The 16231-nt window shown below is 37.9% G+C and overlaps 1 protein-coding gene across 1 annotated transcript in view; it reads left to right on the forward strand.

The window, feature by feature from the left end:
- Window positions 1–16231, forward strand: part of DPYD (dihydropyrimidine dehydrogenase) — a 722107-nt gene that overhangs the window by 365677 nt on the left and 340199 nt on the right. Inside the window, exon 13 of the mRNA XM_072968149.1 lies at window positions 4212–4427. Coding sequence (XP_072824250.1) covers window positions 4212–4427 — 216 coding nt within the window. The remainder of the gene's footprint in view (window positions 1–4211; window positions 4428–16231) is intronic.

Genomic DNA, 16231 nt, shown 5'->3' on the forward strand with positions numbered 1-16231 from the left:
GAAACATAAAATGTTGTGAGGGTATGGTAGTGGATGAAATTAGAAAGGGGGAGAGATGTGACTAGAAAGTGTGGGGAAGGGGAAGAGCCCCGATCACAGCTGGGACTATAGAATGCTACAGAGATGATGCTGTGTTCTTGCAGGTGAAGCTCCTCAGAGGGTTTTGTAGATGGAAATGAAATGAGAAAATTTAAATGTAATTCATATAAATTTAGGACCTCTCATGGTCTATGCATGACATGAGTTACTATTTTTTTTTTAGATTGAATTGTAAGTGAGTAAAATCTTTACTGTCTCCTCTGAAAAATTCTGAAGGGGAAAAAGCCAACTTTTAAGAAAGCCATCTTTAGACATCTTGCTCATTTTCAGCATTTCATATGCCTGACAATGGCTTCTATGAAAGAAACGTTACTTTTTATCTTTGCACTCAAAATATACTGGACATTTAGTTTTCCCTTAATCTCTGTTTCTACCCTTGTCCTCCATCCTGATCTCAGTTCTCTACTCCTTCAGCCTCTTTATTCTGAGATCTTCTTTTGATGTTTCCATGAAGTGCATTCTGAACAACCAGAGAGATTGTGGTGATGCCCACGTTAAAAGATGATGCTTGCATTAGAAAAGAGAGAAAAGACGGAAATTTTAAAATTCAAGTTCTTGTATTTAACCCTTTCAACTATGTTAGCAGTTTCCTCCGTTTCAAAGCATAAAAGGTAAATGAGATACCCAACAAAGGGAAATGAGTATGTTGAAAAGCATAGTGTATTAAAAATAATTATAAAGACATACAAATGCTTAGGGAAAAAGTGATTTAAAACGTATTTGAGGGTTGTCTTGTGGAAAAGTGATTTTATTTATCTTTGTCTCTACAAAGGGCAGAGTTGTCTTTAAGAGTAAGTATTTTGTATATAATATGATATGATATGATATACTATAATACAAACATATATAACAAATATTTCAAATTTTAATGGAGATACTAATTTGAATAGATTATGGTCACTGCCCTCAGGAGCTTACGTTCTGCTTGAAGAGAAAATCAACATGCACAGCCCAGAGTGATGACTCCTGAGGTAGAGCCATGCTTTAAATTACAAAGCAACAAAGAAAAGAGTCAGCTACATTAGACAAGGATATGGAGTGTGTTAAGGAGATGCCCCAGGAAACAAGCACTTGCATGAATGAGTTGAGTTTGGAAGGATGATTAGGAGTTTGATGGGTGAAGAAAGACTTAGACTATATTTCAGGCCAGTGAAAATACATAAAATAATGCTCAGAGACAAGTAGCCATGAGATGAATGAGCCGCGGTTTTAATTTTGTGTTTACTTGGTTGGTAGCTTTATTTACATTTTTCTGTATGTAAGCTCCAGAGACCTTGTCTGTTTTATCACTGTTTTTTTTTTCACTTTATTACAAGATAAATACTCCTTCATGACAATATATTATTTCTGTATCATTTCCGATGCCAATACAACATTCTTTGCACAGTAGTATCATTGGGAAACTAATCTTCATTGTTCAAAATCTAGGTTGCGTCTTACTTATAAACACTATTGTTAGTTATTTACTAGCACTATTTACTAATACTATTGGATGACTGGACAAACAATCTTGCTTATTCTTGTTTATTTAAAAAAAATGAAAATCTGGAAAACGTTTTCTTTGGAAGGGACTATGATGAGGTACATTTTGAAGGAGTTGAGTTTGAATTAACGATAAGACAACCACATCCAAAGGTCTTGACGTCTCTTGGAAATCTGAGTTTGGAGGTTGCAATCTGGACTTGGGAGGAGTTAGCCTTGTGGTGAGAGCTGAAATTTGAGATGCTTAAGTTCCAGAAGCAAGGCTGCAGATGGGAATAGACGTTTTAACTTCAGAAAATGAAGTGTACATTAAGGCTTGAGAATATCGTGAGGTAGAACAGACTGGGTTGCTGTAGCACCACACTGTGGTAAGAAGTCACAAAGACAAAATAAAACATGGTCGTATATGTACAATATGAAAAAAGGACTGCCTAGTCCAACTACAGATTTTAGGTTACATCATATGTGCATACACATTGGTAGTATTTTTCTCAGTAAAAGAAAGTGCACATTTTATAGGACGGTATACTTCTCATTTGAAAGAGTTTTGCATGTATGTTGCTTTTTTTTATTTGTTTTTGTTGTTTGCTTTGGCTTGTTTGCTTTTTGATTTTGTTTTGAAGCTTAAGGAAAGTCTTGCAAAGTTTGTCTATATCATTCCCTTTCTAAATATTAGGATAGCAGCCTTCTTTAGAATTTCCAAGCAATGCTTTATTTATTTAAAACCACATAAGTTAAGAAATGCAGGTTGAACCACACATACATATCTGCCTCCTTGGGCTGTTGCCTAATGCTGTGTACAGATACACAATTATTGACAAACCAAAATTCATCTGTAAGATTGAAGAGATTTCAGTATGACACCATAAAAAGAAAAAAACTTCCAGCGCCATCCACGCCACCTAATAACGACCATGGCGCCATCATCAGATGGAAGGCTGTCTGAACTTCCTAAAATCCCTCAGATGTGGAAGGTGCTTCCAGAATTTTCCCGGCGTAAACCAAACTGTGGTGTCAGGAAATTCTTCCTCAGTCTAACTTGAATTTCCTTGGTTTAATTTAAATTGTGACTACTCAGAGCTCAGAAAATCTCATCCAAGGTGTTTATTTCCTCCCCCATCTCTGCGCATGCTCATACAGACCTGCAGACTTGCACACTTCAAACAAACATGCCTCGAACTATCCCCTACTTCCCTCTATTATACATCATAGCTTTTGCTGTTGCTGTTGCTAATAATCCTTTTAGTAGTATTGTATCCATGTGAGAACAGGAGGAATTATGCCAATAGGACTGAATAATACTCAGAAGTGTGCCTGGAGACCCAGGCCTCTCCTGGCAGAGGATGCCTGTCATAGCTGAAGTCTGTATGCCATCAGGCACCTCTTTGAAGGCACCAGGGACACATTAGTCTTTCAGTTGACAAGTTTGATGCCTTTTTACATATTAAGTGAACTTTACTTTGCATTATAAATGGTGGAGGTCCAGAAATAATTTCTATGCAAGGCATGGCAATCTTTATCTACACAAGACACACTCCTGCAAAATTAAAGTTCTGCTCAAACAACTTTTGAGTGATGATTCACAAGAGAAAGGAGTTCTCACTTTAGAATTAACTAGACCTATCCATTCAGTAACTACTTTGGCTGAGAAAATTCATCCTTTTTATATTTGCCAGTGTTATTTGTCTTTCAGAGATAAACAGAGAGAGAGGGAGGGAGGGAGGCAGAGAAGGCGAGAGACAGAGACAGAGACATTTTACACAGAAGGCCTGATGGGATCTTTCATAATCTCTGCAGTCAGAGAGACAACGTTTAGCAAGCACCTACTATGCTTCAGTGCGCCATGCACTTTGTAAAGTGTTTTGATTGAATCTTTTCCATAATGCAAGGTAACATTATTATGTTCATTTAGCAAAGGCAATTTTACAGTGTTAAGAGCCGGTTGAAGATTTCAACATTAATTGTTTGGTACCCGTTTGGTTTCTGACAAAAGAAAGTCCTCCATGCACATGAGCACATGACCCACTTTCCGAATTAGATGTCTCCCCGTGGCTTACGATCTCCTGCACTTTCCAGTATCCCTAGGAGGTAGGAATTAGGCAACCAGCAATCATGCTACTGCACTGAAAACACAGCACAGGAGAAAAGGCAAGAAGGTGTTAGATGGCTTTCCTAAAATCTCGTAAGTGGTAGTGAGGTTGCCGGAAGTGGAATTTAGACCCTCCGACTCGCTGCTGCCCGAGCCTCTGAGCACTAAAGACATCTCCACAAACGAAGTAGGAACCAAAGGCTGAGTTAATGGGACCAGGGAGATAAATTCTGAAATTATTCCCTATTGTGTTTGAATCTCAGTATGTTTTAAGTGTGTTTTTTTGTTCATTTAATTGATATAATTTCTGTTAGTACTCTTCATAGTGCCTTTTAAATTTAAAAAAATGACATTATATGAATGTGGTTCCCTGCTAGCTGACTTTTTGGCCAATTTTCATCATTCCAAACAGACCAATCTAATCTGTATTAATTTGAATGCTGTGTTGAAGTGATTTTTGTAGAAGATTATATGAAAAATCAGATACGATACAAGAAGTATTATTGACCGTTTGTTGCTGCTCTTGTTTTTTTTTTTACAGTCAACATATGGGGCTTCAGTTTCTGCCAAGCCGGAACTTCCCCTCTTTTATACTCCTGTTGACCTGGTGGACATCAGCGTGCAAATGGCTGGGCTGAAGTTTGCGAATCCTTTTGGTCTTGCCAGTGCAACGCCGACTACCAGTTCATCAATGATTCGAAGAGCTTTTGAGGCTGGATGGGGTTTTGCCCTGACCAAAACTTTCTCTCTTGATAAGGTAAGAAATTATTTTCGAAGTCATGTTTAAATATCGACCATGTGTTTCAGTTGGGGTATAAATATTATAATGGATTTTTCTGACCGAGAAATAATACTTATTAAACTATTGAATAAGACCTATTATTGGATTACTCTTTAATTTCCTCCCATTCTTTCTGTCCCGTGGATGGGAGGAGGGCATAGATTTCTCACCGTGTTCTATCTAAAAAGCATCAAAAATACAAATATTATGGAAGTGTCTATTTCATTTAATCATCACAAACACAAATTCTAATGTGGGCGTTATTAATTGTTGTATGATTTCTGGGTGTGTGTGAATGAGAAGATATACCTCAACTCAGAGTTAGAGATACGGTGAATTTGACTTGCACGTAATCCTGGGATCCAAAAAGAATCACTCAGTGTAACATACTGGTGCTGGTAATAAGATTCTTCTAAAATTTTTAAATACAGAAACGTTTCCCAAAATACATATACCTGAGTTTAATTTGACGTGATGACTTTGTACTCACTGCAAGTGGACATACTTGGCAGACGCGAAACTACATATTAAAGTTGAGATCAATTCTTTAAAGCACAGAAAGCATATAAATAGCATGTTTTCGAAGTAGGACCGTTTATGCCATAGGAGGTTGCATCTTTGTATGGTTTTGGATTAGAAGAAAGCAGCAGGATTTAACATTCTTAGACCCTTTATTGATAAAATTTTAAATGTTACACCTGTCGATGCATTTGGTACTAACTGGTAGTTAAGTAATAATTAATGTATAAGAATGTGTGAATCCAGTGACTGAGAAAAGAGTATCATTATTTAAATCAGCCTTTTCCTTAGGCGAAGAAAATAATAGAGAACAAATACGCCCCATTAAGCACATTCTCTTCTTTCGCCTCTTACTAGGATCAATAGCTGCCATTAGCATGGCTGAAACATTATGGCTGTCTGATTCTGACAGCTTTACAAGATGCTGTGTGTACGGGTGATCAAGAATATCTGGAAAATCCTCAAAAGTTAGAAAACTCGTGCATGAGAAGAACTCCTTAAATATTGTTATGTTTAAATGGCTGAAGAGAGGTTCTCCCCCCGAATAAGTTGGCTGAATACTTAGAAATACCAGTGTAAAAGTAAACGACATACTGGATTTAGCTTTAGAACGTCATTAATCCGTTGTTTACACCCTCGTGGACTATTGATACTGCATTTGTCTTTGTTTCGGTTCTTCCTTAAAGAATTACCTGGAAGCTGTAATCAAATGTTTAATTCATTGGGAAGAACTGAGGCTCTGATACCATTTAATGACTGCTTTAGTTATGCTATTTGAAACGTTTTATATGTAAACAGAAGTAGGTGGCTAATCAGGTCTAAGTGAAGAACTGTAGGGAAAAAAAGTGTTTGCTTTAAGTTTGCTGTTTTCTTTGCTTGCAGAAATTGAATTCTGATCAATCAGAGACATATGTCTTTACTCTGTTGCTGACATGCATTGATTTGTGATGCTGTCTCTTTCAGTCACCTAAGAGCAGTTGCCTTTATTAGGATCACCAGCAGAAATAAATGTGGGAGCTAACTTCCTTCTAAACCTGCAAATTGAATTTAATCCATCAATTCAGAAGTCTGTGTTGCTGGTTCAAAAGAAGAGTTACGAACAAATGCAAAGTAAATCTGGCACACAAAACGTAATGACAGGGTTTTTTAGGAAGCTTCACTTTATGTACTTTGGTGGCGGGTACAACAAAATATTCGTGCAAAGACTGTTTTAAATATATTTGTGCAGATTGGAATATCATAAATAATGATGCCACCTTGGGCTTATATAATTCTGTTTCCAGAAATGATTATTTCCCGTACATGATTTTGCAAAGCAGTCAGTTTGCTTCATAGAGATGTACTTTTTTCCATATATTTTCTCTAATTAGTGATTAAGTCTGTTGCGAATATACAACTATCTTATGAGTTTGCACACTTTCTTATTGGTGAAACGTTGCAGTGTACAAGTGAGTACTATAAACACATTTTCCCCACAGCCTCTTGCTAAAGACATCAGTTAAGCTGTTGTATGCACCACACATCTGAGTGACATTATAGCATACCAATATAGGCGAGCCTTATGATTTATTATGCCAATTCAGGAATCTACTTAAAATGTATTAAAATTCAGAATCTTGACATTTGAAATTTGGATCCTCTTAATATGACAAAGGTTATTCTATGGAGTTTTGTTATCATATGAAATATTAATATTTCACAATACAGTTTTGATGAAGTACAGTTTGCCGAGCTTGCATATGATAAAGAAATTAAATGCTTATCAAGGGAGTTCAGTAAAAATTAGAGCCCTGCCTGAACATCTGCTGGAAATTTTATTATCCTGTCCTGCTGACAGTGTGGCTCCCTCGTTGTTTTTCTAGATTGACAGCTGAATATTGCACTGATTTCTGCAGCAAATATGTTTAGGTGGACTTTGTTTCCCTTTTTTTATTTTTTTGGGAGTTTGGAACATGCCTTTGATTTTCATCCTATATCTGTTTTTTTATACTCTTGACATTTGTAGATGCCAGATTGAGGTCTAATACGCTGTAGCAGCGACAGACCATTGACTTACAGTGAAATGCCAGTTGATATCTCAGTAAACAGGAATATTATTACTCTTTACTGTGCAGTCTGTATAAAAGCGGTACGTGCTTTCTTTAGGGAGGCAAATGATCAGATTTTTAATGTCAAATATAAAAAGATCTGTGTTTGCTTTTGTGTTAAATAACATCAAAGATGGCTTTTATTAACTGCATTCTCCCTTCCCAAATCAGACTTTCCTAGAGTGTCCCAAAATACCTAGACTGCTTTTCCTAAGATTCTGTGTGTTTTATAAAGATAGTATTATAAATACCATTAAAAAAGTGATATTTAAAACATAATTATAAAGTTTTTATGTAAATGTAAATTGAGTTCAAGTTTAAATAAGAAAAGGTTGGAGAGAAATCAGTCTGTCAAGCTTAATTAAAGCTACAAGCGTCTCAAGACAAGCCAGACTAGTGCTCTGTTTAACTGGGAATATTAGAAATTGTTTAGATTTCACATAAAATAACTTCCTGACTTGTGTTTACATTATACTGATAGGCAATAGATAAAAACATTTTGTTTTTGTTAATTATGCCATAATGTTTTTCCCTTAGGTAGCTGCATATTATATACTGCAAATATATGATAGTAACTTCAGGTTGAATGTGTCTTTATCACTATACAGATAAACTCAGTAATGTTTATTACTATCTTAAATCAAATTCAAACCTAAGCAGTTCACTTCATTTATAAGCTGTATGGAGGTATTACAGTACACTTGTGATTGATTTTTAATAAGAAAATGTCTTGAGTGCATATCTTTTGTTTTAATAAGTATCAAATAATTAGGTAAATAGATAGTGCACAGATAATGAGTCTCTCTCAACATAAAATACTGAAAACTAAAAACTGAGGAATATTTAAGGGGCTTCAATATTTCTTTGGAATCAAAGTATAGATGGTAACTGTTTCCATAAAATGCGATTTGATACCACATAGTGCAATGCCTATACGAGGAGTTTGGAAAGTGGTTGATAAATATTTGTTGGATAAACAAATTAATAAATAAATACATAGATTCCTTGGCAATAGCATATTGAGTTTCTTTTTTTTTTTCCCCCAGCCATACGAGCAGACAGTTAACACACAAAAAATTGATTCTTCTAAGTATTGATCCTAATCAAGGGAGTAAAGGCCAATTTAAAATGTTCATATCCTAGATCGCTTTTACAGTACATGTGTACATGTCTAAAAATGAAAATGTCAGTGGAATTTCTAAATGCATAGATTGTTGAGTAAGCCTTTAAAATACAGAGAATGTTTGAGAAAACAGAATAAGTATTGTAGAGTGTTAGGATGGGAAATAAAAATTATCTGGCCAAATTATCTAAGCTCGTATGTCAATAGATCCAACAGAAGAATTGCATCCTGTTCTTCAATGGTTTTAGTGACAAAGAATATATTAGATATTCAGGGCAATGCAGCCTGTTACAGATATAGAAAGATCTGTTTTAGAAATATCCTACTTCTGTTGACCCTGAATTGGCCTCCTCATAGGTTCCATCCATGTTTTTTTATAGTTCTCCCGTCAGAGATGTCATGACATAAATTAGTCTAACTTATTAACATAAATGAATTGTTGATTTTAAAATATGGTGTTTCCCCCCCCACCGCCCCCCAAGTAAGTAAATGCTGTAGAGAAAGGCTAACGAGTGTGGAGAGGCAGTGCCATCTAGGGAAAAGAAATGTGTCTGGGTCACCTCCAGTCTCCATCTAAAGTTGCTTCTATATCACTGTCTTGAATACATTGCTTGAGGTTGCAAATTGCTGTTACAATTATTATTATACACACTATTAACTACCATTTATTGAGTGATTAGGATGTATAGACATTGCCAAATACTTTTCATAAGTTATTTATTGAATCATCACAATATTCGTGTACTATAGATAGTAATTTTTTTGATAAAATACAGCCGACCCTTGAAAACATGGGTATTAAGAGCCCCACCCTGCAAAGTCAAAAGTTCGCTTATAAGTTCCATGTTCGTGGTTCCACATCTGCAGATTGAACCAGCCGTGGGTCTGTGTAGTGCTAGCACTTATTCACTGAAAAAAGCAACATGTAAGTGGATGTGTTGCCGTTCAAACCTGCATTGTTCAAGGGTCAACTGTAATAGTCTGAGAAAGTGAAGTAAGTTGCCCAGGACTTGGAACAGCAAGTACTCGTTCGCTCAGTTATGCACATTGGCAGCGTGGCTGAGCTCGGATGGGAAGTTCTTCTGTGTCCCATGAAGTCTGTTGGGCTCATTCATGCATTTGCAGTCACCTGGAAGGAAGCCTGGGGACTGGCAAGGTGGCCCCGCTCATGTGTATGGTTGGACTTGCTATGACTGCTGAAAAGGCTGAGCCCTTCTCTCCATCTCTTTGTAATCTCTGTTGCCTCTTGACATCTCGTCATCAAGGAAGGCATCTTGGGCTTGTTCCCAAGGTAGCAGTGTCCCAAGGAGGCAAGAGTGGAAGCTGCAAGGTCTGTTGAGACAGAAACTCAAGTCATACACTGTGCTTCCACCATTGCTCTCTTGGACAAAGCAAGTTACAAGGTGCAGTATGCATGCTGTGTTCAAGAAGTGAGTATCATCTGCTCACTGATGGGAAGAACAGCAAAGTCACATCACAGAGGGGCTTGCACACAGCATGGAAGAATTATTGCAGCCATCTTTGTAAACAGTGCTAAACTGCCGTCTGGTCACAATAATTCACGTACCTTCTGTGTGAAAAATGTATCCACCCCATTCCAAGACACTCAGAATATCATCCAATCGCGACATTGGGCTTAATGTCTGTGATCTAGTGAGCCACATCAGATCCCAATGCACAGAAGGCTGCTTGGGTTCACCTTCTCTTTAGCCAGGATTCTGTGAAATAGAAAAACAAGTTGTCTATTTGCTGTATACCCAATTATTAAATCATATGGTCAAGAGAACCCCCGTAGACACTCTCATTCAGATTCAGGAGAAATGGAAGGGACATAGCAGTCACTTGTCCCTTGCAGCTTTGAAGTTCATGTCGTCAAGGCCCCTGACTCCAAGGACAGAGGATGCCCCTTCATTAGGATCTAGTTCTCCCTAGGAGTGGTCTCCTAATCCACTGTTCTATCTGTCATTGGCCCCAGCTTCTGTGCTCTTGACTCTGTCCTCTGAGTTTGGTTTTGCTTAGAAATAACCAGTGATGGTCCATGTTGGCAGCTAAGGAGTCTTTCCAGCCAGTCTCTACTCAGAAGTTAGGAATCTCTATTCCTCTCTTTATTTTGAATGATCTCTTGTAATCTTAGCTCATAATGAGGTCATCATAAAACTCTCTTAAAAACTTTTTGAATCCATTAAGGGCTGACTCCATGCCCTAAAGCCACATCTATACTTCTTTTTGAGACAGACCTCTTCCCATTTTGAGTAAGTCTTGCTACTTTGACACATTGTCCTAAGGATTCTTAGAATCGACACTGTCTACTTGAAACAATCTACTAGGACCTGCTTTCAATTTTTGTAAAGTCCTGACTAGGTATCATAGAGCAACACTCTTGCTGTGATCTTTACCCTGAGGTCATTTCTTACTTTGAAGTTTTTTGTTTTTTTTTTCTTCCTTCCAGGAGAGATGAAGTATAAAGAATAGCTTTATCTTCCAACCCAGCAAGCCCTAAGTCCCTTCCATGCTCTCAGTTTGCTTAGCAAATCAAATGTATCCTTATGTGGCTCCTTTCTCTCTTGCAGCACCTTATTATGCTTGGGTAGAAACACTCAGCTGACATTTCAGCACTCTGTCTAGAGATTTCTTTAGTCAGATCCACAAATGCATTATGTACATTTTCTATCCTCTGAATAATCACCAGTGACAGTCTTGCCAATTGTTCTGTCACTACATAATACGGGCCACTCTTTCCCCAGTCTCCGATAGCAATTTTCACACTGTATTTCAAGCCTCCACTAACAGTTTGTTCACCATTCTTCCAGACTTTACTAACAGACTACTCTTGAGTTTTCAAGAGAGGCCTCTGCCTGCGTCTCTCCATCTGAAATCCAGTGCCACATGTTTTTACATATTTAGCTAGCAAACATTTCCGTATCATTTGTCTGTTGCTGCGTATCAAACCACCCCACAGTTTAGTGGCTTAAAACAATGAGTAATCCGCTCTTGATCTCGGAGTCTGGTAATCTGGTCAGGGCGCAGCTGCGGAGGCTTGCTTTTTGCCTCACGTGATGTCAGTTGTTCTCACTCTTGCATTTGTAGTCGGTTAACAGACGGCTTGGTGACTGGCTGGTCCCTGGTAGCTTCGTTCCCATGCTTGGCTCCTCAGCTGGCATGTCCCAGCCTGGATCTGCGTGTGGTTTCATCTTCAGGACACTTCACTGGGCTTGTTCACAAGGTGGCAGTGTTCTCAAAGGGCAAGAGGGGAAACCGTGAGGCTGAGGCTCGGAGACTACACGCTAATATCTCTACTGTGCTCCGTAGGCTAGAGCAAGTCAGAAGGCCAGACAGAGCCCAGGGCTGTGGAAATGGCTCCTCTCGTCCAAAGGCTTGCGTCTCCCACAGCGGGATTTGAACCAAGGTCTGTCTGGTAAATCAGGCTCTTTCCTCTGCAACTTGCTGTTCCCTAGCATGTCCTCTCCGGACCTCAGTACTTACGTCTCAAATGAAGTGACTCCATCAGCATTCGGAGGTCTCTTTCCAGTCCTTCAACATGGCAGCCTCCTCCATCTCTTAGGGCCGTTTTGCTCCTGTTTCCCCTGCCTGGAAGGCTCTGCCCTCAGTCCTTTATACACCTGCTCTTGCTTCTCATTCAGTTTTCACAGCAGAAATTCTCTGAGAATTCTTTGCGGAACAATCAAAACTCGTCCTGTCTGTCCCACATTTGCTTGCTTTGGGGTTTTTTTGTTTGTTTGTTTTTTAATTCGCTGTGCTTGTCACCGTGTGAAATTACCATGCTCTTAGTCATTTATTTATTTACTTGTCTATTTTCAGTTTTAGCCATTTGACGTAAGCTCCATAAGAAGAGAGATGTTATCTTTCTTGCTCACTACTGTGTGCCCAGTGCCAAGAACCACGTCTGGCAGATAGGAAGGACGCGGTACATACTTGTTAGATGAATGAATGATTGTAGGATTCTAATTTAAACCACAATTCTACATGACAGCTCTTCAGTTACTTGGAGACAGCTCTCATGTCCTATCCACAAGCCTTTTTTTTTCCCCTTTCTAAATAGTCCCATTTTCCTTCCTGTAATAAGTTTTGCAGACTTTTCACCATGTCGGTTGTCTGTTCTTCCATGTGGATTTCAAGAAACTTTTTTCAATCTGCATTATCTTAATTGAGAGGAAGTTGCCTACATTTGCACAAATTGCTAGCACCTATCAACCAGACAAGAATTAGGACTAGCATTGTCAGGAGCTATAAATGCTAAAAATAATATTTAAAGTCTTTAGGAAAAATTTCACAAATATGTTATGTAATAATATTTTCGAGCCTGGGTAATTCTCTTTGGATTACAGTACAGAAAATCATAGTTTACTCTTACAACTCCTTTTGGAAGTTCTTATTAGAATAAAGATCTGGATCTTTATATAAAGCTGATATACTATATTATTATTGAGTTTCTACGTTACCTTATCATGAATCTATGAAACAATAAATCAACAATAGTCCAGTGCATTATTTTCACTGCTATAGTTCTGGCTTTAAATTTAGTTTATAAATAATTTATTTTCACTGTGTAGTATTGTTCTCCTGATGTGTATCTATGCGTGAACCAAGGGCTTATAATGAAATAACTTCAATGTAAACTGTACATTTGGGAGACTTTTAACATGCTAAAACCATAAATGATTTCTGTGCAGTAATAGTTTGATTTTCACCTAGTTAGGGGTTTTAATTGTTATTTAGATGTACCATATTGAAATTCATAAAACTGACTCATCCTCAAATTATAAAGAATAGGTTTATTAAAAGGCTACAGTTCACATGCAGCAGTCCTGTGGGAGGTTTCATTCCAAATGTTCACTGTAACAGTATTTAGCAAGCCCTTCCCTGAAGCAACTCTGACCTCTTCAACAGCAAGAGAATGGGTGTGTGTGCTGGCATGCCCATCTGTGTGTACACTTGCAACGTGGAAGCTAAGCCTTGCAAGTTAGAATCTAATAAAAAATATGCCCCACCTCTCCCCAAAGTTCTAAACTAATCATTTTCAAGCCTACCATGTGTACCAGACTTAGTCTGTTCAATATAAGATATAGATAATGTTTCCAAACAGAGGTTCATGTACATACTTCCAATTTTAAGCATTAATCTTTGCGTTGTAACCAAAGCCATATTTTTAACCAGGTACATTATTAAAGTTACTTAAATTGTCCCCAGTCTTTTTTTTTTTTTTTCCACCTTCTATTTCACAATTTGGGCTAGTTGACTATGAAGCAGACCGGTCAATTTTCCAATGTAATTACGTCTTCACCTCTTTTCCGTTTCAGGCTGTGATTTCACACTTGTTAATTAGTTAATCATTTTGGTAGAGTGGACAAGGTAGGACTCAAATAGGCTTTTTAATAATATAAATTGAAGTGTACAATTTTGATCTGGGTTAGCTGGTAGAAGAACCCAGCTTGTAGTGGAAAATGCCTGTTATTTAGTTCTTTTTTTTTTTTTCTTTTGAGCAACTGATGTCAAGGATAATGGAAAATTCTCATAATTAAAGCTAATGGAAATTTCCTTAAAGTATAGTCCTTGTGTTGGGAAACTGATTTTTACCTTTGTCGTGTTTCACGTAATTTTTTTGCCAATTTAACTAGTTGAAAAATATCCATATTCTGGGTATACTGAGATGATACAGTCTTGTTTGAAGTTAAGGTGGCTTGAATTCCATGGTGCCCTCCTTGGCTTTGTATTTTCTTTATTGATTTTTAACAAGATTCTAGTCATTACTCAGTAAAGATACTCTTTATCCTTCATTTAAAAAAAAAACTTTAAAAATGAAACTCAAGTTATTCCCTTACTGTCGAATTTTTATTAAAGACATACCTACATTGGCTATTTTATTACAAGGTCTTATTCAGTTTAAATTGCAGTTCTGTGTATGCTCTTTTTTCTTACCTGACTTGCCGTGAGCTTCATATTCAATCACTACTATTTCTGAAATAAGGTGTCATAAGATGCTTAAGGAAGTGACTGGTCTTGTAGAGAAATATTCAGCCAAATATTCTTTTCATACACCAGTTACCTTTACTTCCCCGACTTCCCCATCTGCTTCTTTCATTTCAGCTAAGTCCACTGCCCTTTTCATGCTGCTCTGTTATTCATTTGCATAATTTCCCACAATATCCCATATGTTTGGAACAATCTATCATTAACTTCTGCCAAATTCACCCTCTATTAAAGTTAAAATTTATCTAAAAGTGTCCTAAGTACAGTATCGCTTTTAGGTACATGGACTAGCCTGGATGTATCCTGGAAGCTGTTACTAATGTATTTAAATACTTTCTTTTTTACCTCATTCACTCAGCAAACATTTGCTAGGCACTGACCATTCGTATAGTGTGTGAATAAGTGGTCTTTGCTGTAGAAAATTTAAACTCTAGTTCAGAATGTACACCAAAAGACGCAGAGTGACTAACTAAATGTTGACATACGGCAACAGAAATTCTTAGACTAAACACGGTACTTCAAAAGCAATATTTTCCTCAGTTTTTAAAAAGAAAAATGACTTCACATTTGAGCTGTGTCTTTCTCCTAGGCAGAAGGGCTAGCACATGGACATCCACGGTCCTGAGAGTGCCAGGCATATTTAAGGTTCAGCAGCTGAATCTTAAGTAAGATCCAGCATAATGTATCATAAGGCGGTGAGTGGCTGTTGGAGACCATGGGAAAGGCCTCTTTGTTTGGGAATTTAAATGTGGCTGCACAGACCACAGAGACCAAAAGAGGCTTTAAGCAGAGGTGTCGCATAATTCAGTATGGAAGTTACGTAATCACAGTGCAGTTCCCATTCACCATTCCAGGAACAACTTCCACTTTCCCCCCCACAGTCTCTCTTTTCTGGTTAAAGCAGTCTAATTACGAGGCTTACGTTTGCATCATCTATACCTTAATTTTACTGTTCCTCCTTATGAAAACTTCTTGTCCTATTCAAATATTAGAAGGCCAATGAGGACCCACGCCCTCTGTGACTGTGTTGACCAGTGTTTATCATCTCTCTGTTCTCTGAGGTTTTATAAAATTCTACTCAGTTGACGTAAGATAGAATGGATTCTTTATGTGTTTGTTTCTCTTTTTTTCCCTTCCTGAGTGTAAGCCTCTAGGAGGTAGGCCCAAATGAAAGAGCTGGAAAGTATCTGTTGATGTACTGTTTTGCTAGTCTGATCGGCAGACGGTGTGTTTTGGAATGTGATACATCGTTCAGCAGGATTGTGAGTATTGCATGGTTGATGTCACTACTTCATGGTGAACAACTTTACTTTCCTGGATAAACAGAATTTTATATAGCTAGCGATAAGACATACTTTTTAAGGCTCTTTACTCCTGCTTTCATGGGTTTTTCAAAAATTTCTCCCATCATTAGGGAATGCTCCCCTGTGGTTCCTTTGAATCTCCGGTGATTGCTTACACCCTCCACGAGCCCCGTGAGTCCCTTGGGTTCTTCACCTTTTCCCTGCTGAGACCTCTGTGCCTTTCTAGGTGTCCCTGTTGAATAGCTTAGGTGACCTCACACTGTCTTATTTTATGTGGGTCCCTAAACTGATCCACAGGAAAATGTTACATTTCCTTTGCCCGACAGATCCTAAGAATGCAAGCTGTTCAAGCTACAGTCGCATTTCTTTCAGTTCATCTTTCAGCAGTGGACAGCTCAGGCTTTACCCTTCTGACGTGCAGACACAAAGTGAGACGCTATACACTGGGCTCACACCCTTCAAAAGGAAAAAGAACTTGCAGGGAGCACACATCAAGTCTTCCTAGGGGTGTCTTTTCACCCTTCTCTCAGGACTTGCTATGTCAGCGAGACTCATAGCACACCGTTAGTGTGCTCCTCATAAATCATTTCGTAATCTCCAGCATCTCTCACTTTTTTCATTCTATTAGGGGCAAGGGGTATAAGAGTTCCGTAAGCAGATTTTTGTCATCTACTCAGATATTTCTTCAAGGGGAAAATTGATTTTTGTAATTTATTTCAATCCCCCTTAAGATCTCAACTAAAATTTGCAATTTGATAC

This window comes from Vicugna pacos, chromosome 9, assembly GCF_048564905.1.
Source record: "Vicugna pacos chromosome 9, VicPac4, whole genome shotgun sequence".
Taxonomy (NCBI): Eukaryota; Metazoa; Chordata; class Mammalia; order Artiodactyla; family Camelidae; genus Vicugna; species Vicugna pacos.